The 26,020-nt window shown below is 41.0% G+C and overlaps 1 protein-coding gene and 1 non-coding gene across 3 annotated transcripts; both read left to right on the plus strand.

Moving 5' to 3' along the window:
* The first annotated feature begins 168 nt into the window (after window positions 1-168).
* Window positions 169-23,312, plus strand: gpr137c (G protein-coupled receptor 137c). Of its 2 annotated transcripts, XM_017476055.3 has the most exons (7): window positions 170-888; window positions 14,801-14,850; window positions 16,399-16,633; window positions 17,177-17,326; window positions 18,729-18,854; window positions 19,074-19,198; window positions 19,602-23,312. In XM_017476055.3, exons 1-7 carry the CDS (start codon window positions 508-510, stop codon window positions 19,792-19,794), a joined length of 1,260 nt encoding a protein of 419 aa, XP_017331544.1. In that variant the 5' UTR covers window positions 170-507; the 3' UTR covers window positions 19,795-23,312. The 2 variants fall into 2 exon arrangements, with proteins under 2 accessions (XP_053538943.1, XP_017331544.1); XM_053682968.1 differs by lacking the exon at window positions 14,801-14,850 and having other exon boundaries at window positions 169-888.
* Window positions 23,313-24,638: 1,326 nt separating this feature from the next.
* Window positions 24,639-24,712, plus strand: trnan-guu (transfer RNA asparagine (anticodon GUU)). Its single transcript has one exon. It is a non-coding gene; the product is annotated as a tRNA-Asn (tRNA).
* The last annotated feature ends 1,308 nt before the right edge of the window (window positions 24,713-26,020 follow it).

The following is a 26,020-nucleotide window of genomic DNA, read 5'->3' on the forward strand; positions in this document are numbered from 1 at the left end:
TGCTATGACGGCAGGACGCAAGCAGGAGCACGCTTCTATCTGATTGGGCGAGAGGTGGGGGTTCAGCTGCGGCATATCACAGCTAATTGGACAAGGGGCGTGTCCTAAACTACAGAAGCCCTCAGCTGATTGGACAAGGGGCGTGTCCTAAACTGCAGTATACCCCAGCTGATTGCGCTCCTCTCTTTTTTCAGCTGGAGTTGTTTTTTTGCACTGAGCTCCTTTTTTTTTTTCTTTTCTTTTTTAAATCCCCTCTCTACATGTTTTGTGTGTTTGTTTTGGCTTGGCCGTCTCTCAACCATGCTTGCATGACCGATCTTTTTTTTTTTTGAAACAATTTTCGCTGTTTGTTAGTTATCTAGTTTGATGTGCAACTTTGCCATGACGCTTGTCACGATCCAATCCGATCTATGAAAAGTTTGTGGGTATTTTTATGATCGTTTTAGAATTAAAGCACAGCGGAGCGTCTTAACTCAGGCCGACTTGTGGTTGTTTGACTCGGTCGACATGCTGTCACTTGAGAACCAGCTCCGGAGGCTCGGCGCTCTCCCGGCTGAAGATGAGGAGGAGGAGGATGATGATGAAGGCGCTGTGTTGGACCTGGCGCTCACGGCCGTGCACACGCTCCTGTACTCTCTACTCTTCTTCTTCATCTACTCGCAGCTCTGGCTCATCCTGCACTACGGCCACAAGCGCCTCAGCTACCGGAGTGTGTTCCTCTTCCTGTGTCTGCTCTGGTCGGCCCTCAGGACCACTCTCTTCTCCTTCTACTTCAACAACATGGCCCAGGCGAGCCAGCTGCAGCCGCTGCCCTTCTGGCTCTTCTACTGTTTCCCCGTGTGCCTGCAGTTCTGCACCCTCTGCCTCCTCAACCTCTACTTCGCACAGGTCAGACAAGTCCTGGTGCATCTACATGGTCTTCTAAAGCCAACAGATGCACACTGCAAACATCCAAAACAAAACCATAATACAAATATTACTATTAATAGGAGTATTATTATTATTATTATTATTATTATTATTTTATTTTATTTTATTTTATATTTTTTTATTAATAGTAGTTGTGGTAGGGGTATTAGTAGTATGAATAGCAGTATTAGTAGGTGCAGTAGGATTGGGTGTTTCAGCAGTTTATTATTATTAGTAGTTGTAGTACGATTATTTATTATTATTATTATTATTATTATTAGGAGAAGGAATATTAGTAGTTGCAGTAGAAGTATTAATATTAGTTGTAGAAGGAATAGTAGTATTATTACTACTGACCGTGGTGGTTTAGCAGTTAAGGGTTACTCTGGGTTACTGATCGGAAGGTCGGGGGTTCGATCCCCAGCACTGCCAAGCTGGCACTGTTGGGCCCTTGAGCACGGCCCTTACCCTCTCTGCTCCAGGGGGCGCTGTATCATGGCTGACCCTGCGCTCTGACCCCAGCTTCCTGACAGGCTGGGGTATGTGAAGAAAAGAATTTCACTCTGCTGTAGTGTATATGTGACCAATAAAGACTCGTTAATTAGGGGTATTATTATTAATAGGAGTAGTAGTATTATTAGTACTGCCTCATGGGACATTTTAACTGGTGCCTTAACACTTTCTTGCACAGCAAGTGCATTGTTTACAGAGTTTGTTTGCATACTTTTTTGAATAGATAGGCTTCCTCTCCTACTTAATGGGTTTTGACTGGATTATTGTATCAAGCTAGCTATCTAAAATCACTAAGCTGTTCTCTTCTTGGGGCAAGCTTAAACTAGAACAAAACACAATAATAAAGACTTTCGGTCAAGGATAAAACATAATCAACACCGTTATTGTCACCACCACAAGGTTGCTTATTGTCTTATAACATCATGTACCGAAGTGTGTTATTGCTCTTCCACTGCACACATTTGCCAACGATGACAGGTTTTTTTTAGCACGTCATATATACATACTTTTTATCCATTTATAGTTACATTTAATGGTGTGGAACGCCCATGAAACCTAGTTAGTTCCTGTTATCACTTAGCAGCCATGAACAATCGTTCCTTTTTTTTTAATAAGCCAGAAATGCAGTTTGTCGTGCTGTAGAGAAACCGGAAAGCGCAATGTCCTGAAGACTTTCCCATGGTTTACCTCTGACTGTTACAAAGCACTGACACTGGAGACTCCTTCCATAAATGGAACGTAAAAAAAAGACTTCAGGACGTGTTGGTGAAGGAAACTAGTCGACTTCAGGGTGGTAACAGCAAGTCTGAATTGCCTCAGGATGTATCGCACCACCGTGTCATTGATTATCTTCCTAACCGCACACCACAAGTGTTTCGTTTGAATTACTCCTTATCAAATACGGAAGATGAGTTAAATATTCTACCCTTAAATATTCTACCCTGAACTGTTCATTTACTCAGACAGAGATGTTTAAACTATACTACTTTTTTTTTTTTTTTTTATGCTGTCATAGCAAAAACAAAAAAAAAGTCACTGGGGATATTATATAGTCAGATAATCTTGACATTATACTCCTGAGTCTTTTGGAAGCTGCTGGGTGTCACACACTGTTGAGAGAGAGAAAGAAAGAAAGAAAGAAACAAAAAAAGTGGGAAACTTCCCGTTATTCCGAACACACTAACAGCACATTATCCATGCTATGAGTATTATCCATGGCAACTGATTACCAGTACACACCTACAAACACTACATGTGCCACCAAAATAGTTCTGACACTTTGAGGCGTGGACTCCACAAGACCCCTGAAGGTGTGCTGTGGTATCTGGTACCAAGACGTTGGCAGCAGATCCTTTAAGTCCTGTAAGACTTGTTTGCCCAGAACGTCCCACAGATGCTCGATTGGCTTGAGATCTGAGGAATTTGGAGGGCAAGTCGACACCTTGTTCCTCAAAGCGTTCCCGAACAATGTTTGCTGTGTGTCAGGGCGCGTTATCCGGCTGAAAGAGGTCACTGATGTTCGAGAATACCGTCGCCATGAAGGCGTGTACTTGGTCTGCCATAATGTTTAGGTAGGTGGTACATGTCAAAGTAACATCCAAACCCAGCAGAACATTGCCCAGGGCATCACACTGCCTCCGCCATCTTGCCTTCTTCCCATAGTGCATCCTGGTGCCATCTCTTCCCCAGGTAGATCCTTACGCTTGCCCGTTTTTTCCTGCTTCAAGCACATCAACTGCCTAATATTATATACCCCTCCTCTTGACTTGACACGTGCCATTGTAACAAGATAATCAATGTTATTCACTTCACCTGTCGGTTATAATGTTATGGCTGATCGGTGCATTGCAACTATCCAACGCAGCAAAGCTCATACAAGCATAAATAAAATAAAAGGACATGGTTACTAAACTGTTGGTCATAGGCCAAGCTCAAACTTTGAAATTTGATCTCTTCAAGGCTGCTATTTATTCAAGGAGAGGAAAGAAGCACCATTAGTGCATGAAGTGCTCATGAACAGAATAGTTGCTAAACAATAGCCTGGGCTCTTCAGTCGCTTTACAAAAACATCTGGACTGACGTCATCAAACTATTGAATTATTTAGAGCAGGGGTAAAGTTCTGAGGCCAGAGATGTACTGTAAAATAAATCCCACAGATTTAACTCGTCATTATTCTAGCTATTTATTGGAGAGCTTTTTATTCTTACACCCCCGCACTGACTCGAGCACGTTAGATTAGATTTCAGTCGACTGCATTTAATACGCTACTTGTTTTTGAGTTTTCGAAGTTTGGATAAAAGCCATTCGATGTAAGGGGCTGGTCAAACAGACTAACGCCTATACCAGTAATAAATATAATCGCTCTGATAATGGTGGGTTGTGATTTGCACGCTGTAAAGAAAGTCACGGACTCCGTTTAGAAAACCACTGATTTAGAAAACTAATCAGGTTGCTCCATGGCTCTGTTTTGATGTAAATCCATTGTACGCTGACATTTAGCCAAGACCAAAGGCCTGATCTACGCGTCTATTGAGCATGAATCTGTGGACCTACTCTATACAAAGACTAAAAAAAACAACAGCTACACACAATGTTCACCAACCTGCTTACAAAATGGAGGATTTCAGCATGAGGTGGACATTTTGTATTTTTTCCCCATTGCTTTAAAACTCGTATTAAGAGTTCCTTTTTGTCCGTCATCGATCAGTAAGCAATAACGCATTATCTAATCTCTTATCCAAAGATTAAACCAGCTAGACACCGTTAGCAAAGTACTGACCTTGTTTTTAAACATTTTTTTAAAATTTGAGTGTAAATGGGGAGAAAAACCCGACCTCCCGGTCCGATCAATGGCTCCATTTTGTCAGATAACACAGAAAGCCACCGGACGTACATTAATGGCGTTTGTGATCGGTTTTGCATCGCTCGTCGTGTCTTCACGTTGACTCGTTTAGCAAAGGCAGTACGAGTTCAACAAAGATCAGTGCATTTCTGAAGGATTTCCTGTAGTCTTAGTGCTTATTATTGAACAAAGCCTCTGGCCTTTGCGCAAGACAGAAACTAATCGTGCACGGACATTACAAGGGCTGCACAATATATCATCTGTGACTCATAATCATAGTGTTGGCCTGATAATAAAGAATCCTGATGATATTTAATTAACATTCTGATCTCACAGAGGGTCTAATACATTCTCTGGCATTTGAATGTATTGAGGAATGTCAGGGGTTCATCAGTATATCTTCGTTACAAGCTTTAAAAAAAAATTAATTGTGTAGATTGGATGTGTCTCGAAGGTTCACGTTTGTTTCTCTTGCACCGTGTTATCCTGCTGACGATCCTCATTTTTAGTTATTAAAGAATGACGTCATACTTTTTTACATTTTATTTTGAATCCATTTATCGTTACATTTTAATGTTGCGGAACGTCCGCGAGACACGGTAGCGTCACCCGTCACCGTTCTCGCTATAAACGGTCATTCTTTTCTTTCGGTCATTGTCTTAGAAACCGTAACGCGCTGAAGACTTTCCCGTGTTTAGGAAACGGACCGTTACAAAGCGCCGACACTGGAGACTCCTTCCACACGTGGAAAATAAACGTCTCCTCACTGAAAACGTCAGCACGTAAATCCTCCACGTGGAGCGTTCGTCACGTGAGTCGCTGTGCGTGTCGGTACTACGATAGAGACGATGACGTATGAGAAGGAGCGCGTTAATATAAGCGTAGGATTTGACTTGCAGGTGGAACGACCCTCGGAGCTGCTTGTAGAGAGAGTTAATCAAAGATCTTCTGACGAATCAGAATCGAGAACTGAATTTAATGTAGCTTAATAGTAAATAAATAAATAAATAAATAAAGGAGGGGGGAGCTGTCTGACATACTGCTTATTGCAAAAAAATCAGATAACTTTCACTTCGTTTGTGTACTCTCTTGCAGCGCAGATATCAGTCAGGACTTGCTTATTTAGCATTCCTGTGCCTTCCAGTCAGCATACGGGACAGTGGCCGAGTGAAACCTGACTGCTTGTGGATCTTTATGCGTATTGCGTCCTCTCAGAGTTCTGACTTGTTAGCACTAACAGCAGAAAGTGGATGTATTTTTGTGTCTGTCTGGGCGTCTAGCGAATCACACTTGGTTTTTTAAAGCTGCAGGCAGTGCAGCAGCCGACGCAGGAGCATTACGTCAGCGTGTTGTTGCAGCCTTGACAAAAAGGGTGTGTGTGTGTGTGTGTGTGTGTGTGTGTGTGTGTGTGTGTGGCGCTCAGACAAAAACACCACCCGCTCCGATTCTGAAATAAATCTGGACCAGCAAGTGCACAGGAGCAGACTGGGTATCAGAATAGCAAATAAAACTTGCACAAATCAGCATTTCATGTTGCCTCAGAAACCTGGAGGAATTTTGCTTGTCTCGTTCGGCTTGTAGGCACTTCTTCTGATCACAGAAACCAAGAAGGGGGGACTAATTATTTGGGTGAATTATTTGTGTTGCTGAAATATAATTAGCGGTTCATTAGGTAGGATTTTTTTTTTTCTTTTCTGAAAACGCCATTAACGCGAGGTGTAAAAGCGTGAAACGGTTCTGCCGGGCTGCTGTTCATTAAATGCCGCAAATATTCTGGCAGATTCAATATTAAGGCAAGACAAAAAAAAAAAATAATAATCTATAACACGCTGTCTCTTAATCTGTAGCAATAAAATACCAACGTTGTACGGAAATCGATTTATTTCACAGGCTCCACTTTTTGTTTCACGGGTGTTCCACGACATAAAATGTAACTAAATGGCTGAAAAGTGTTTCCATAGTAACAGCTCGTTCAGCTCGGACTTTCCACGAACGACGGCTAACTATGAATGCGTTAAGTGTGTTGTTATTCGTTAAGGGGAACTGTATAACTGTTGGTGTGGTGAAGTTTTCTGCTAGGTGATGTTTATTTAGAATTTACGGAAGGAGTCTCCAGTGTCGGGGAACTTTTCCGGGTTCCGCTTTCTGTGTAACATGACTAGCTGTGTAGTTTCCGTCTTATTAACTTTGAGAGACAGAAAAAAACGAGTGAAAACAGATACGTTTATAGCTGTTGTACCGTAAAGGATGACCGAAACGAATGTGTTCGGTGGACATTTCATAACATTTAAATGTAACTATAAACGGTTAAAAAAAAAAAAAAAAAAAAGAAGCATGCTCTGTCGCTCATTAGTAAATTAAAAATTGTACTGATTGGCATCACACAATACTGTTGATTATTTTCCTAAAACACCAAATCCCGTTGTGTTTTATTACTAATTATAACAACTCTTCTACAAAGTATTAAATAATATCCTTTTCTCAGTGAAAAAAACATGCAGAAATGTTCTTTTAAATGAAAGAGTGCAAGTAATGATATTTTGAAATGCTCATGCCAACCCTGTGTAAGGAACATCTTTTATTATTATTATTATTATTATTATTATTATTATTTGTCAAAGGTTAATCCAGCCGCCTGAGGATTCGTTTACTCCAGCTGAAGAGTCATGTCGCCCACACTGCCATACATGTGTTCTGTTAGAACATGCCGGAATGTTGTTTTCATTCCCAGTCCCTCCTGCACGCCGACGTTGTCGCTAGATGCGTGCGTTAGTCTATATTTTACACCATGCTGTTCTTGTGGAAAATACCCCTGTGATTCATTCAGGAGGAGGTTGTGTAGGTGTAGGGAGTGTCTCAGGGCAGTGTTCACACTTCTGAGGTAAATTTCCATCCATATGAATTGTATTCCACTAAAACCCAATGGAAAAACAATTCCAATTCACTGAAGGGGAAAGGACCTAAAAAGACACACATTTGCGTTTAATAGCGGTTCCTTTTTTTATTTTTGATTTTTTTGTTTAACTTTTCACCTGTGAATTCACAAGCCTCGTTCTTGTGAACCAATGGAAACCCATTGGGTAGGCTTTTCTTCACCGGGTCGTGTAAACAAAATGGCGGAGCTACCTTTTACCATACTATTACCATGCTTTGATATTTTGTTTGATTAGTTGGTTGATTTTCCTTTTACATCAATAATGAAAGTATAAAGACCAGTTGTACTGTACCGATGCTCAGATCTACAAATATCTTTCACTACGGTTATAGACAGTTTAGGATTATATGCAACATTATGGGTATGCATTTATGTCCATTTTCTTACAACTGTACTCTGTGAAGTAAACGTATATACTCAGTAGGTTGTTTATAAATCTAAACATAACCTGTAGTTTTGCAGTTAAATATCAGTTGTTAGTAATGTTAGCACCTTGTATCATAAACTGAGCTTAAAGGTTAGACAGTTATCACAATAAATCATTATTTCCAGTCTAATAATCTCTACATTTAGCATGTAAACTACTCTTAGTTGTTACTATTGTGATTACAATATTTAGTTGACTTTTTTTTTTTTTCTCTACAGAAAAAGTGCTGACTTGTCTTTTTGTGCTTTTTATGGAAAGGGGAAAAAAAGAATCAGCTCACGCGACACCCACACTGTAACCATAACGGCGCTCTTACCAGTCCTCGCTATGATCAGTGAACTAACTAGACTGTCTTGCGCTCTAGATTAAATCTAGATTAAATATCAGTAATAAAGTTTGGTGATGAGGAGGGTGTTTGAGTTTGCTGTGTTGTCGGAGGCAGAAAAGAAAGAGACGAGGAGCTGCTGCATACTGACTACCTCAGATCGCATACTACTGAATGTCCCAAAAATAGACAAGGTGTTTATTTTTAAATCAGATTGCAACATTTTGGAATTTTATAATTTTTTTAAAAATGCAACATATAGTTGAGCTCACGCTTATATTCACTCATGGGCACACTGTTCTCCACGGTTCTCTTACTTCTCTCACCCCCCCCCCCCCCCCCCCCTTCAACGTGACGCCTGATTGGTTACTCGATGCTATTTCCGAACTTTTTTAACTTTGGAAACAACATTGTGACCAAACTATTTTAAACTTCAAGAACTATGATCCGCAGTTGTAGGTGAACCACATATTCATGATTGGTATTGTTGCTGTGAACCCTACATGCTGCCCTCATTAGAATCATTTCCCTCGACTTGCTCTGAGGTTTTGTTCACGGAGTTGCGATGTTGTGTTCGATGTGTAGTCAATGTGTAACTAGGCCACTGGTTCTTTGGCAAAAGTTTCACGGTGTTGCGGATTTGCTTGGCTAATAAAGAGAATTAGGTAATGAGGTCAGTTGATGAGACTTGCAGAGGAAATGCAGCGTTTAACCCATGAAAGTGTTGAGGATTTAGTGTGCAACCATTATACACCTTGTTTCACTGAAGCAGGTGGTCCTTGTGGGGTGTTCAGTTATCAGTCAATGTTATTGGAATTACAGTTGCTAACTTGCTATCGGTCTAAAATGTAGTTTTGGCTCAGATGCTAGTATCTAGATGTGCGTATATGATAACAAAGACTTGTGTATTCTATTTATTTTGGAAAAAAATGGTGCATGATGCTGCCACCACCATGCTTCGCCATGGGTACGGTGTTCTTTTGGTGATGTGCTTCTTTTTTGTGCACCAAACATAACTTTTGGCATTATTATACCTTTTGGAATTGGTCTCATCAGACCATGACACATGTTGACACATGGTTTGGGGTGATTTATTTGGGCTTGGATGTTTTTTGTGAGAAGGGCTTCCATCTAGCCGTCCTACCCCATAACCCGGACGTGTGAAGAATTCGAGACGTCGTTGTCGCCTGCAGAGAGTAATCAGTACTTGTCAGATATTCCTGCAGCTCCTTTAATGTTGCCGTTGCTCTCTTTGCAGCCTCCCTGGTAAGTTTTTGTCTCGCTTGTGTATACATTTTGGAGGGACGTCCCGTTTTGGGTGATGTCACTGTGGTGCTCCATTTAGTCCACTTCTTGATGATGGCCTTCATGGTGTTCCATGGTACATCTAATATTATGGAATTTTAAAATTTTTTATACCTCTCTCCTGATCGATACCCTTCAACAAGTGAGATACCACACCTTCTTTGTAAGTTCTTTGTGGACCATGGCTTCAGCAGTCGGATGAAACCAAGATGTGAAGAAAATCGTACAGAAACGGCTGATATTTATTTGGGGTTAATTGTAATAATTTAACTGATGTCAACTGTATGATAATTACTCTTGAGCATGAGAGTGAATGTAATTGGCTGAACAGGTTTTCTTCTAGGGTGGTCTCATATTTGGCACCAATCCATTTCCCCTGTCCTTGCTGATGAAAAGCAACCCAAAAACATGATGCTGCCACCACCACCACCACCACCACCATGCTTCACTGTATAAATGGTGTTCTCAGGGTGATGAGCAGTGTTGGGTTTTCACCAAATGTAGCACTTTGTGGCAGGTCTCATCAGACCAGAGAATCTATTCCAAATGTTTGCTGAGACTCAAAATGAGAGTTCATGTGATGTTCCCCCCCCCCCCCCTTTCTTGCTAATCTTCATTAAAGCCCAGCTTTGTAGAATGTCAAGGTAATGGTTGTCCTGTGACCTTCTCGCATCTGAGCTAATAATTGTTAATCATTACTCTACCGGTCTGACCTCGACCTTCACACTGTGTCCGACACTCTCACATGACCCTGTGACAGTTGAGTTCTTTACTCTAGATTGGTGTATTGACTTTTGATCACGCTCAGCCCATGTGCTACGTGATTGAACCTCTCCTCTTGGGGGGGAGTCTGAAGATTCTAAGGCCCGAGCAAGAAGATGTTGCACGTGTGTACACCCGGTCAGGCAGGCCATCACGTTCAAACAGAAGTAAAACTGGAAGAAAGCCGAGCTTAAATCCTCTTAACTTCTCAGGCTCGTGATTCAGGCTTTGCACAGGCTCCTGGTAACAGGATTGGGTTTTTTATTTTTTTAATTTTTTTCCCTCCCCCTGATAACTGAAGGCAAACAGGAAATAATGAGTTGGATCCTGTAAACATGTCAGATGGTGCATGTTTGTAGGGGGGTATTTGGAGGAAGGCATGAACTATAGGCCAAAAGACACTTTCTCAGTTCATTTTGGATCATTTTGTAGGTGATTTGTAAAACATGGATGCATTTTCTTCCCGTTCGAAAGCCCTAAGGTTTGCAAGCTTTTCCACAAAAATATAATGGCGATATGGGTCATAATTTATAATCATTTCTGATCTGTGAACCGGCGATTCATTACAAGTAGCAGATACTGTAAACACTAATAATGTGTGTGTGTGTGTGTGTGTGTGTGTGTGTGAGAGAGAGAGAGAGAGAAAGAGAGAAAGAAAGAAAGAAATGGTGTGCAGGAACACGTGAATGGTGTGCAGGAACACAGGAAAAATATAACACACTAACACACAACACAATATGACACAGCAGTGTGAGATTCTGCTGCTCTCAGTCTGCTCAGCCCTGCACTCCATTCTCCCTCTCTTTTCTTTTTTCTCTCTTAAGTGACCAAACAAAGTAAACAACTTATAGGCTGAGCATTTCTCTCTCTCACCCCAAATCACACATGCACACTGTGTGTGTGTCTCTTATATTCTCTCTCTCTCTCTCTCTCTCTCTCTCTCTCTCTCTCTCTCTCTCTCTCTCTTCCTTCCTCTTCCTTGTCGTCGTGTTGTAGAATGCGCATGATGCTGTATTTTTGGATCACAAGACGCTGTCAGTTTAAACTGTCCCTCTTCCGTTTTCCTACAGTGGCTATGTTTTTAAATGAATCTGAATGAAGTAATGCAGATTACACATTCCAAAGAACGTGTTTTTTATTATTAGGGATGTAACTCAATGCGAACAAATTATTCCAGAATGAACAGATAATGTGTTTAAACAGATACAGAGACGTGCAGGATACACACTATGCACTATTTGAGTTTTTTTATTTTTATTTTAAGAGAGCTTGTTGGAAAGGTTCTCGAGGCATCTTGTGCACTGGGATGCAACACAATTAACGTGAGTAAGGTTTTCACCTTCAGTCTGTTGTGAGCGAACGGTCAGATATGAAGCTTGTGGGACGAACAAGAGCCGTGTTCATTTAAACGACCGTACAGCATTCATTCATTCATCCTTAGTAACTGCCTGGTCAGGGTCATGGTTCAGATTAGACTAGTTTATTTCTATTTTGGGAAATACACTGTATGGCCAAAGGTTTGTGGACACCTGACCTTCACACTGATGTGTTGGCCTTCCCCAATCTTACTAACCATTGTGTCTTTTTTTTTTTTTGTTTGTTTGTTTGTTTATTTTGTTAGTTTTTTTTTACCACGTGTTCGTTCTGCATCCTTGTTGACTGTCTGAATATCAAACACCAAGCCACTCTACTGAGTTTAATGAATGAATCAGTCTGTAATATGAACTGTGATTGTTTTCTCACAGGATTTATTATTTATTTTTCCCATCAGGAGCCCGTCATGTCTGAAATGCACGTGTACAGAACGCACGCAGTGAGATTCCACTAGTGAAAGTAATCAGCCACAAAGATTTTACTCAATTATGATATTTCACATATATTATTATTTAAAAAAGAAAAAAAAAAAGACCCACCTGGTTTAATTGGATAGAAATTTCAGTCAGATTGGCCTCCGTTGGTTTCCTCTGCTGTGACTGAGGTGTAAACATGAACGCTTTTATTCAGATCGTGCTGCGAGTCGGATTATTAAAATGATTATTAGGTTGCATGTGTAATAGTAGCTTGTGAATGCTTGATGTAACTAAACCAAATGAGAAATATTCGACTGTATTCAACAGGGCATCATTTCTGATGGGCCGTAGAGCATGGTTTTTTTCTGAATAATTGACTCACTGACCAATACATTGACTGACTAACTCACTGACTGACTGACTCGCTGACTCATTGACCGACTCACTGGCCAATATGTTGACTAACTGACTCCTTGACCAGCTCACTGACTGAAGCACTGACCCACTCATTGACTCTCTCTCTGTGTCTCTCTCTCTCTCTCTCTCTCTCTCTCTCTCTCTCTCTCTCTCTCTCTCTCTCTCTCTCTCTCTCTCTCTCTGTCTCTCTCTCTCACGCGCTCCACTCTTCTCACAGTTCTATGTTAATTCTTCTTCCTGGCGTAAACTCTGAATCTCGTGCTTTGGCTGAGTTTTTGTGGCCAACTGAGGCTCATATTCAGCAGCAGGCCAGTGTGCTGACCTTATTTCTCTCTCTCTCTCTCGTGTGTGTGTGTGTGTGTGTGTGTGTGTGTGTGTGTGTGTGTGTGTGTGTGGAGCTAAAACAGCTCTCACTCAGTGAAAGTAGAATGCTCAGGGGAACCTGGTCTCTCTCTCTCTTAGGAAGACGAAGCCTTCGGTACACTTTCACTGTTTATTTTGGGACTGTTTCTGTTTTTGTATGGCTAAAGAAAAATGGGAGGCTCGGCCGAGCTGTAGCAAAAACATGTGATATAGGTTTGCATGATACTGCATCATCTGATCTTGACCAGGGGAAAAAAAACATTGGCATGAGATGCACTTATAACACGAGCTAAAATATGATCTCGCAGGTTTTCTTTCCTTTTACTGACCATTCAATTACCACCATTTAATTAGGACCAAAGTAATGGCACCCTATAAAAAGGATCCAGAGTGTTCAGTGTCTTTCTTCCGTAGCCGAGGTGCTCCAAAGGCTGAGCTGCGTTAGCGGATTTATGATTTGGCATATGTAGCGCTTAGGAGCCACTTTTTCACAGTTTAGTCATCAGATCTGCCTTTTATGGAGTTTCGAGAGCATCACTAAATACAAACCAGCTGCGCCATGAATTTGCTTGGTATGTTTATTATGAGCTCCACAATACTGTACGTGTTGACTTATGCCATTTGCAGTATGCATCGTGTGATTAGTGTGAGGATGCCCACTGCAGCTAAATATGGTATAAGACGTGGTGTGACGTGACGTAGAAATTCTGCGTATTTTATTTTTTGGTGTACTTGTTTTCCAGTGCTGTGCTTCAGCTTTTTTCGAAAGATAACGATGCGGTTTATAATTCAGAAAATAACTAATTCCATATCACAATTTCTACAATCAGATCTGGAATTATTGGCACTCTCGGTAAACATGACTGAGCTGAAATGGAGATTCCACAAGACAAGAAATAGGACCCTGGAGGACTTGGAGAGATTGTGTATTGAGGAGTGCTCTCGGGTTCCCTCAGGTCTTTATTATATTATAGGAGAAGAAGTTGCACAAAGTACTAAATGCAGGGGTGCCAATTATTGTGATGCATGCTTTTGTTTGGTTGAAATTTTTATTTTTTATTTATTTATTTTTTTAAATAAAGAGTACAGTTAATTATAATGTGTAATTATAAACCGATTAAAAAGTATGACCTCTTGTTCATTATTAATAATTAGAGATTGTAACCGTTGCTGCAGTATAAGAGGAATAAAACACTTCGGGATGTGCTGCTCTTGGAAAATAATCAACTTTGGGGTGTACACATGCCAGAAAATATTTGTTGATTTAAAAAAAAAAAAAAATGTGACCGTGTGCAGATTTGTCTCAAGAACTTTGCTGTGTGTGGAAATTTTAGGCAGAAGGCTTTAAATAAATCTCTCGGTGCTGGGTTTGTGCAAGATCTCCTGTAGCGAACAGATAGAGGAATGGGTTCAGGGTGAGTTCTAGTTCACCATGCTAGTGAACCAACACCTTGGCAGCACTGTAAGGACCTCAAAAGGGGGGGGGGCTTTTGTAATGAAAGGCCAAGGCATTTTTAGCTTTTGGGCAGTGCTGTATCGATCACTCTGTAGAAAATAGCTGTTTGCTCAGTCAGAACAGACATTTCTGTTTGAACAGATCTGCAGATAACGGTCCTGTTTGTGGAGCAGACATTTCTCCGGGTTTTACGATGTCATCATGATGATGATTAACAGTTTAAAGACAATCAAACTTTATTGATCTTTACCCTCATCAGCTTCTCTCTTTGGAAATTTATCACGTTGCCAAGAACCTGCAATGCCCCCATGTCGAAGACTTTCCCCGAGTCAGAAAACATAAAGGAAACCGTTTTATCTGCTCGAAAGCGCCGACACCGGAGACTCCTTCAACAAATGCTCCACAAACATGTCCTCTTCACCATGTCAACAATTACACACGTTTATCAATCCGTGTACAGTATGTGGAGCATCTGCTACACAAGTCCCTGTGTCAGTTGTTACTATAGAATTAATAACGTCCATTTATATTAATGAGCGCATTAATGTAAACCCGTGATTTGTCTTGCAGCCGGAACTACTTTCAGAGCTGCTGTTTTAGAAAATGAATCGAAACCTTCTGTCCAATCAGCGGTCACAGACTCGATATGCTGTCCTTGGTTAGCCTGCTCTGTTGTCCGCAGCATTTTCTAACATCATGTTAATCCGGTCCTCCTCTCCGTCTCTCTCTTTCTGTCTCTTTCTTTCTTCCAACAGATCCTGTGTAAAGCCAAAGCGAAATATTCCCCGGAACTCAACAAATACAAGTAAGTACTACATATAAAATGACACGGATGACTACGAAACCTTCATAAACAAGTCAGTGCGGCCTTTGTCTTGCGTTAGTCCCGGTGAAGGACGAATCAAATGGTTTTGTCTTGAATTATTGGTTCGGATCGTTGAGCACGGATTGAGATGGAGAGATAATGACTACAAAACAAATACTGCAGTCTAACAAATTGCAAAATGAATGAAAAACAGATGGAGAACACTGACTGACTGGCGCCTGGACGAAAACTAAGCACTAGACCAATTAGGTGCATGACTATGGCGGCGATGTTTCACGTTCATTTGAATTTGTCCGGTTGAAGTGATTTTCCTTTCATGGTAAGTAAGTTGTCCTTGAATGATATTGTAAGAATGCAACTGGAATGAAAAATAATGCTTTTTTTTTTTTTTTTTTAATCTTTTCATGTTTGACAGCACTTTCTTATAAATGTTAATATTATTAAAAGAATCTTGTCACGATCTTATTCTCAAATCATGTTAAAACTGTCCACCATGTTTTCTGAACTTGAATGTCTTCAAGCTTCATCTTAAAGGACACATGGGAACTTAAATGTGTCCAAACATAAGAGACCTCAAAGGACAGCTGCTTTATATCTCAGCCAATTGTTGGTTGGTTAGTTGCTTGGCTGGCTGGTTGGTTAGTTGGTTAGTTGCTTGGCTTGCTGGTTGGTTAGTTGCTTGACTGGCTGGTTGGTTGGTTGGCTGTTGGTTGCACGTGTCGTTCAAGGGTTTTTTTTTCTTATTAAAGAAGGAAGTTCTTAGTTATGTATATTAGGGGAAAATAGTGGCTTGACACTTCAGGATTGCAAATCCTATCTAGGCAGCCGTCTACTTAGCTAGCTAAGTAGCTCTTAGGGTGTCAACCCTAGCTCTGGGGTGTCAACTCCGTGAATTAGTGGTCATTAAAATCACAACCAATTATATTTGCGTCCATTTGCTTTGGCTCCCTAATAATAGATCTTTTCTTAATTAACTTCTTTTCTGAGCTGCTTGCAATGTCAGGCAAGAGAAACGATGGTGATGATGCAGTCGACTCCAGAATTATTGACCGATGCTGAAAGTTTCAGTTTGTAACAGCAAGTAGGACAAATAAGAGCTTTGATCATGTGATTTCAGTCTAGACAAACCCCTATGTACTGTCTGTGAGTTAGGGTTAAGGTAGTCATTGTTTTTGTACACTTTTCTGGCCACAAGCTTCAGAATGTCCGGCCTTGAGAGGTGTATCAAAGGTTCGATAATAAACATAGCTAGCTACAAAGAAGGTACACATGCTGCTTTGACAGTATTACCTTATCTAGCTAATTTGAATAATTGGACCGAGTGATAAACGTATATTATATCTGACTACTGATATATGGCTAGTCGGCAAATGTGCAGAAGCATTGGGGTAAAATTAAGCACTAAATTTGATTTGTTTTTGGTTATCTTTGCTTAACAATGATTCTATAGATGGCGTTAGCAGTGTCCGTGGTGTACGCTCTGCACTGATAGAGTATAAGTTGTCTTATGACCCGGTCTCTGTGCAGGATGCCCCTGAGGTTGGCCTTCTTGTTCATCAGCGTCTTCTTCTTGGCGGTGAACATTACGTGCTCTCTAATGGTGCTGACCCAGAAGAACATGGAAGCTAGCAATGCAAAACACATAATTCTGGCTCGTGTGCTAATCAACGACAGCCTCTTCGTGTTGTGCGCCATCTCACTCGCCACCTGCATCTGCAAACTTGCCAAGATGTCCTCCGCAAACGTCTATCTGGAGTCGAAGGTAAGATGATGGGAACGGAAATTCCCATCACTCTGGTTATTTGACTCAATCACGGAAAGTTTGAAAGAGTCCTCTTGTCGAGGTGCTAATTGCTTTATATAAGTGCTAGCATGACAGAACTGTTAGCTCTATGAAAGGAACTATTTTACTGGGATGAATTCCTGGAATAAAATACTACTGAATGTGCTCACAACTATCCTCTAATACCGAGCTGTTTTAAGTTTGGTGTCTGAAGTTTGCTTAAATTTTGCACTGGACCTCCAAGAAGATGGCTAACGAGCAAGAGGAGAGTATAGTGAACAGTTTTGCATAGTTCAGCACTGAGTTAAGAGTAATTGACCTAAAGTATGAATAGTCATTTGTATATTTACTTTATAATATGTATAAATACATCCTTTTGTTTTTATGTAACTGTTTATGTACAAATGATATGACTGAACTCCGAATAGAAAAGGGGTACAAGAGAATTCCAAACACATACTGTACACACACCAAACACATTAGATGGTTGACTAATGGTCCTAGTGCATTTGTGTGCTTCAGGGGACATCAGTGCGTCAGGCCACGGCCACCGGAGCAGCAGTTGTCCTGCTGTACACATCGAGGGTGTGTTATAATCTCGCCATAGTGGCCGTATCTCCAAAAGACCGGGCCACTCCGTTCAACTACGGCTGGTACAGCTTCTCCGACCAGGTACCATCATCAGCAACGTTCAGTTTAATTTCTTTTCTTGCTGAGCAAAACCTGTTCCTGCTAGACAGACCCTTCTGCCAACTGAGCAGAACCGACCCGTCAGGGAAGGGCGATATGGACTTAAAACTATATCACGATATTTCATGGTATTTTTTGCAGGAATGATCTGAAAATAGTAACACGTTCTGGTCGGTGTTTTTGCTTGATTTTGTGGGACAAATCTGATGCGTCTTCGGGGTTTTGACACACTTTACAAATCACAGCTGTTTGATTTCACGTCTGATCTCCCGTATCCGAACCTCTTCCATGTTACGGAGGGATTAATTCTGCTTCCTCGTCTAGGGTTGGAACTCCGCCTTCCGCCATGCTTGTCCTCGTTCTACGTGCGCGATGCCCAGGTCACGCCACATAACCGCACCATCAGCTATATCATCAATATCTTATCCTGCGGAGGAATTGTTTGTATATACGTACCGCGGCGTAAACCCCTTGGGCCGTACAAATTGTGGCTGCTCTGCTCCTGCCTTTGTTTAAACTACTTTGATAAAGCAGGTTCCGAAGACAAATTAAGACGCATCATTTTAGGAATAGGAACGAGAGTCAAGCAAAAGCGGCTGGGCTTAAGCGCAACGAGAATGGTTCACAGACTACGTAACTGATTTGCTAGCTCTGACAGCACTGACCAAGGTCATTTGTATTGTTTAAATATATTTTCCAAGTGGCAAGGCTAAAATTTGGTGTCGTCCTGTTCGGTTTGGCTGAAATATTCCAGACTAGCCTGCAGTTCGTGGTCCAGACAGGAGTGGACGTTCTGGTGGACACGTCATACTTTTCTCCGAACCCTTGAGTGCCTGTCAGTTCACAGAATCGTCATTAATGTGCCCTTTTGCTGTTTTGGTTTTTGTTTCATCCCTTTCGCTCAGTTCCAGTCTCAAAATATTTTGTCCTGTTTATTTAAAAAAAATAATGACAAAATAAAAATCTATCGGGTTTTCACAAGTCACGAAAAAAAAAGCAGTAATTATGCATCGCCAAAGAAACAAAAAAAACGTTCCCCAGCCATCCCGAAAACGTGACTATCCCCAGATGCAAGTCAAAAACACCCCACATTCTCCACAGCATACATAACTAGGTCACTTCCTAGGTGTATACGGTAAATCTTTATTAAAAGCACAATATTACTTGAAATGCGGTTCTACAATGTCCAGAGGAGGTGTCCAAATTTTCCACCAAGTTACAGAGAGGATCTCTTTTTCAGACTTTTTATTCGAAATAATCAGGGAACTAGAAGTCGTCATTCATCGAGCAGATTGTAAGGCATAGAAGATAAGATGGAGATCGTGAAAATCCTGTAAAATAGAAAGATAACCAAAAAAAAAAATGTGTGTGTGTATTCTTGCAGGATGATGTAGAGAAGATCAGCGGGAAGGCCTACATGGTGTTTGGGATTGTCCTGTTTTTCTGGGAGTTTGTCCCCACCACCCTCCTCGTGGTGTTTTTCAGAGTTCAGCGGCCCAATCAGAACCTGGTGAGACATCCAGTTGCTCTCGTCCTGACTCTGACCCGTTATTGTGCTGCCTGGTGTTTCCTCCATGACGAATCGGACTAATCTGCTCCGTTAGGCTCTACAGGAGAGCGTCAGGCCTGTCAGACAGAATGAATGAGTCACATCAGTCTCGAGTCACTCAAGTGGAAAAATCCACCGAGACGCACTATTGAACCGATGTTTGTGTGTTTGTTTTCTCAGGCACCGGGCGGCATGATCCACAGCCACAGTTTCAACTCCAGGGCGTATTTCTTTGACAATCCGAGGCGCTACGATAGTGACGATGACCTGTCCAGAAGCCTCAGCTCCAGGAGTGAAAGGGGAAGGTTTGTGTGCACACGGGGATTGCCGAAAACACGTATATAAATATATATATTTATATGTTTCCGTCCCTTCGGAATTTTATGATCACAGAAATGAACGAAAAATCAAGCAAGCTCCGCAATATTTGGAGGAGCTTGCCATTTAAAAAAAAATTACCGCCGAGACGTGTCATGTGACGTCATCATGACGCACGTTCGACCGAAGCCCTCTTCTATTCACGTGCGTTGAACATGAGTACAGCTAAAAGGTCTCATTTACCAACAAACAACTCTTTCTGTAGCTCTTTCCCTACTCGTGATAGCTTTATTAATGTTAGTTAATCCCGGGATCAGGGTCAAATCAGGTCCTGCTGAAACGTGACTCTTTTTTCTTTTTTTCCTTCCTTTGTCCTTCTTTTTCCTGCAGTAGTACGATGTCTTCGTCGTCTCAGCTAGGTGCAAGTTGGTACGGTTCCCTCCAGAAGACGGGCAGCTTCACGTTCACGGCACCCCAGACCTCCACCGCTCCACTTCTCCTCTCCTATGGGAGCATCCAGACCAGCCAGCACCACAACTACTACTCCACGCCGCAGGACTACTACTCCACCCCTCAGAACTGAGCGACCATCCTGGAGTTTCAGTTTCAGTCAGGCACAGACAAGACCGCTCTTTGGACCTTAACGGGACAGTTGCTGGAGATCTGTACGGTAAACCTCCCAGTATTTTCAAATATTCAGCACTTCAAAAAGGGACCAGAGAGAAATAATAAATAAGAAGGTCAGATGGTGCTGCTTCTGCTCACAGTTCTCCCAATTCCGCATTCCCCAAGGATTCGACTAATACGTGGACCAATCATGATTCCTGTAAAGAGACTCCCCTTTGATCTGCACAATTCCTCCGATCTCCACGGGTTCAGCACGGTGATTTCCTAAAATTCCTCTGCACACTGCTTGATCTGTGAAGACACCTTAATACCTTTCGGGGCCTGCTCATGGTACTGAAAACCTCAGTGCACACAGAGACCCAAGTGTGAAAGTGTCCTCCTGGATGGCGTGAAGGAAGGAGTCAACTATGGCCAATTAGCAAAGACTGTAAAGATGCTTGCTTAGTGCCAAAACAGGTGTGAGGGGGGAAAAACCCTAATGAAGATTCAGATGGGTTGAGTGTTCTTGGAAAGGTCTATTTTTATGAAGAGTGAATGAGTGTATAAATGTATATGTGACACAGAATTAATGGTACTAACATCTCACTACTAAGCGTATTCTTCAACGTGGGTGCCGTTCTACATTTTCTTTAGGGATGCACCGATCCGATACGGAGTATCGCTGATGGACCGATGTTGGCATCGTTTTTGGTAACATTTTACTTTACATATCTGAATCGTCTTGCGTAGGGCTACGTTACACCGTCAGAAGCCCTTTGTGACCGATTCCTAAAAAAAAAAACGTTTCCTAAAAACCGCGTTCGACGATTTGACGTAACATCATCTCAGATTCTGAAGTCATATAATGGTGATAACGTATCATAGCAAGTGAGGCTAATCGACATCATAATACAGCCTTATATCAACAAGTTATCTACACGTACCAGCCACTTTAATAGGAACACACGTACCCCTGCGCAATTATGCAATTATTCAGTCATGTAGCAGAAGCGCAATTGTTGCAACGGTCAGTTTTGGCGAGCCCGTACCCGCTGTAGCTTCGAATTGTCGCTCTGGGCTGACAGGAGTGGAACCCGACCTGGTCTTCTGCCGTTGTAGCCCATCTGGTTCGACGTGTTGTGATTCGGAGATGCTTTTCTGTTCGCCGTGGTTGTAAAGAGTGGTTCCTTGAGTTACCGTAGCCTTCCTGTCAGCGTGCACCAGTTTGTCCGTTCTCTTCTGACCTTTCTCATTGACAAGGCATTTCTGCCCCAGAATTGCCGCTCACCGGATTAATTTTTCTTTTTAAATAGTTTGTACACACTCATATATGCATTGCGTTTCTGCTGCTTCTTGATTGGCTGATAATTGCTGGACAGTTGCCATGAATCAGCAGCTGTAACGGTGTTCCTATCAAAGCAACAGCGTGTGTGCCATTTGACTTAAATCGACAGGCTGACGCCTGTCGGAATTTGCCTATGTAAATGTTTCCGTAGGTTTTATGTCGATTTGCACGACAGGCTTATGTGTTATGTGATGGGAATGTTGATGAGGGCATGAATTGTCTTAAAGCGCATCGTGAACTGAAACACTGAAATACAATCTTCTCGACAATAGCAACAGCTTTTTTTTTTCTTTTTATGTGAAAAACGTCACTATCTGGTGTCAGCTGATAATCTGGTGTCAGTGTTGTATAAACATGTATTGGTCTATCCCTAAATTTTTTTTTTGTTGTTGCATAAAATTGTGTACATAAACGCCATTTAAAAAAAATAAATAAATCAAAAAAATGATGATCACAAGCTTCTCGGTGACCTGAGCCCAAACGATTAGCGCACATGTTTAGAAACTGAGAGTTCTTTCACTGACGGTTAACGTGATTGACCCAACAGCTTTCACCTCAAAGTACAGAGGAAAGGCTATATTTGATCAGCAACTTTGCTTCTTTATTTTTTGCAGTGAAGCTACAGAGCTAATGTAGATAACACGTACTCGAAGTCTTTCACGTGAAATCTTTTCTCATCAATTTGACTAGCACTCTGGTATAGCTCCACCATTCAGCTTTGGGAGGCAGGGCCTAGGGGTGGTTTTTAAAATTTGCACAACTGCTAATTAGCATAATTTGTAAACCACAGTACTAGATCAGGCTTGCCTGCTGTTTAGCATGAAATTACACTTGACCTGCACTGAGGAAAAACCATTTACGCTTTTCAAAATGGCCGCCGGAATTTCAAAATTCCGTGTGAGGAATAAAACACGACGGAGTGCGACGTTTCCACACCGAAGTTGATTATTTTCCTCTAACACAATATTCTGAAGTGTTTTATTCCCTCTCGTACCACAGCCAACAACTATAGTATTATTTATTAAATAATGACATGTACGTTTATTGTTCGCAAAACAAGTTAGTTCCCGTTATCGCTTACGTTATATCAGCGCTAAACAGTCTTTCCCTCATCAGTCTCTTTTGGTTTTCTCAAAGTTAATCTCTCACACACACACACACACACATAAATTTAGCATGTTAAGATTCCCATAAATTTTAAAACACAAAGTCCTCTGTCTTGAAGACAAAATGTGTTCACCGACGCTGGAGACTCTATAGAAACCGTAACGTATTACAACGAGCGCATTAATATTAACGTGATTTGCCTTGTAGCCGGAACTACTATCAGAGCTGCTATTATCAAAAAAAAAAAAAAAAAGAATCATCGCCTTCTCACCAATCAGATTCAAGGATTCAACAATATTGTGGTATAAAACATTCTAACTCTCAGCTACACGGTGATTTAGGTAGTATTTTAGACACGGTTTTGTTAGCTCCGTTAGTCGTATCGCGTCAGTGCAGAACTAAAGAAGCAGATGTTGCACACCGTGTTTTTTATGACCGTCTACAATTTAGATAATGGGGGAAATAGTGAACATTTTGATAAATCAGAGTCATTCCTATCCCTTATATTTTGTTTTACTTGAACGTGGGCACAAAATATCAACAATCAGTGAGTGAAAGCGATCATGATTGGATTAATCATCTCCCTTTTCCCCTCGACGACGGCGTCCTCCACAGCACCGCACATGTGATGGACGTCTCAGTCTTGACTTTTACGGATGTTTTACGTTTGTGAGTGTTGTGTGAAAGAGTTTGTGTATTTGATTTAGCTGGAAGTCTTCAGAGTTGTGTAGCATCTGTGTGAAAAGCTTTTTTCATTAGTTTTTTTGTAACGCAGAACACCGGTGAAAGGATGCAGCTAAGCTTTAAGTTGCACAGGAACGCTAATCTGTTTGGTATGTTTGTGTAACTGGTCCATTTACGGCTCGGTAGTATTGACCATATCTGTTCTTTTCTGTCTGAAATACCATGAAAGCCTTTATTGTATCTTTTAAATGTTTTGTTTGTGTTCGATGAATGTAATACCTTTATCCATTTTCATAGTTTAAAAATGTGAGCACTACCAAGAAGAAAAAAAAAATCAAATAAAGCCTTACTGCACTGTTCATCGAAAATGTCTGTTTTCACTGGAAAACTGCTGGAAAACATTTTTCACAAGAGTACGCTGCTACAAATTATCATGAGATATCAAACACGCGCACGCGCACGTGCACACACACACACACACACACACACACACACACACACACCAACCACCCTCCTATATTTGGCTATATTTTTTCCCCATCCGTTTGCCCTTCAATTCTGACACGCCCAGGTTTTGTGGATTTAAAATAAATCAGCCCCACAGCATGATGCTGCCACCACCACGTTTCACTGTAGGGAGGTATGGCCTGCGTTAGGTTTACACCCCACACACAGTGCTTTGAAACTTGGCCAAATACAGTATAAATACTAGCCATTCTCTTATAATGTAAAATGTGTTTTTTAGATATATTTTTTGTGCATAAAAATATAGCCACTGACCCACTGTGGCATATAGCCAATAAGGAATGTTTCAGCAAAATACTCTTTTTAGATGCAGTTTTGTAGTAATATAATAAACCACAATTAAAATATTGGCCAATAAGTAAAATATGAAAATTTATATTATTGCCACATGCCCCCTGGGCTAAACATGACATGATGGTGTTTTATTCCTCCCTGATTCTTTACATCCCGTCTCACAAAAAATACCATTCTTACCCTTCCAAAAGCTTCGCCTGTGCCAGTATTTGTGCTTTTGTGTCCTGGTTGAACTCGTGTGATTAAATCAGATTGGCTGCAGATCAGGACAGGACTGTCTGAGTCACATGCCTGCCACCTCGACAATAACCGTCTGCTTTGTAGATTAACGAATGAGTTCAGGTTAGCTTCTGACAAACAGAGATGCCATTATACTTCATCCAACTCTTCTACAAACACCAGTCATGGAACACGTATTGGGCCATTTTTAGAAACCAGTTGCTTACTTTACACTTTCAGGAACATTTCTCAGCTCTACACTATATGTAAACTATATGTAAATGTAAACATTTGAACAGAATGTTAATGTGACTCACCATTAGCAGGTACCTGACACTCAGGTGCACATTTAGGCTCGCATGCAGTTCTCCACATCCATATGTACTTGTTGAACATCCTGTTCAAAATTTGCTGTTATAGTAAGCTCCACTTTTCTGGGAAGGCTTTCCATTAGAATAAATGCATTATAGAGATGGCTCTTGTGTTGTGTTAGAGCGACACCATGTGGATCCAACCCAACAGATCAGCCCGTTTTTTCCCCACAGGAACTCGTGAAGTGTGCGGTTTTTACCACAAGAGGCGCTAACGGGTAATTTTTGTAATGCGGCTCACATTCAAATAGCCATCAGGTGCCGCTGCGTCTCCAAGTCTCTGTGGCGCAATCGGTTAGCGCGTTCGGCTGTTAACCGAAAGGTTGGTGGTTCGAGCCCACCCAGGGACGGGTCTACTTTTTTTTTTTATTTTTTATTTTTTAAATTTTTTTTATATAACCTTTAACCGTTCACAAAACTCATCCGTGCACAAAAACACACAGCCGGCGCTCAGCACATTACTAGACAATTATATAAGTAATTATAAAACATTTTGTGATTGGATATAGATAACGTGGCCCATGTTTTTTTTTTATATTTTTTTTTTTATTTTTTATTTTTATTACACATCGAAGACAGTTAAAATATTATCTTACTTAAAGGGAATTCCGACTCTTTTCAGTGAGTCAGTCACAAGTTGAGTCCTGCAGCTGAGTCGATTCAGAGTCGAATCGTTTTCTCCCTGTGATAGAGCTACTGACTGTTATCTGACTGCTATCTCAAGCTAAACCATTCAAACCTGAACAGGTTTGGCTCAAGTTAAAAGTTTACTTAAATGCATTTTGGCAAGGCTATGTAGCCTAATTTCTATGTCTGTATTAAATTGTTCATTAGAATTAGAATTATAAAACGTTTTTTTTTAAAAAAAAAACATTGTCAGGCCTCCATGTGCCTCCCTCGACACCAATACTCCCTCTAGCAACAACACAGTTCACCCTTCCAACACCATCACTGATACCTCTGCCAGATCGAACCAGGCTTTAAAGAGGTAGAATTATAAAGAACAACTTAAAGCATGTTTTGTAAATTTTAGACAATATGACCTTTTCAATTACAGCGTAATACCACTCATTGTCAGTACTCAAAAGAACCACCATATGTATAACTGCTGTATTTTTCATGCTTTTCCTTAGGCAGTTTCCCCAATTTGTTTAAATCAAAAACTGAAACAAAGAACGGCAATGTCGGTTTGGCCGGACAGTCCTTATCGAATAGACAGACTTCATAGTTTGCGTCTTACCAGCAGCTTCAACTCTAACCACGAAGGCTAACAGAGAACTGGAACTCGCTCAGGCAGGGCTAGAGGGAAAAACTGGTGTCATTGGTCATGGTTTTCTCTGTCCACTTTGCTATGTAAATTATGCAAACAATGACAGTGTTTCTTATGACGTCACCGTATAAATCGCATGTATGCCGCTTAAAATTTACGCATTTCCATAACGGATTTTAATCAAACTAAGAAAAGAGTTTAAAAAAACAAAAAAAAACCCCAAAGAAAAACAGGTTTTAAAGAGACCTGAAAAAGCAACTCACAAGTCGAATAAAACACACCTGCATAAAAGACTTAAATTAACTTAAAATTAAAAAGTTATCAAATTTATTTATTTATTTTGATTGATTTATTCGCGGATTTGTCTTTTTGTTTAGATTTTATTTGT

Source organism: Ictalurus punctatus, chromosome 9, assembly GCF_001660625.3.
Source record: "Ictalurus punctatus breed USDA103 chromosome 9, Coco_2.0, whole genome shotgun sequence".
Classification (NCBI taxonomy): Eukaryota; Metazoa; Chordata; class Actinopteri; order Siluriformes; family Ictaluridae; genus Ictalurus; species Ictalurus punctatus.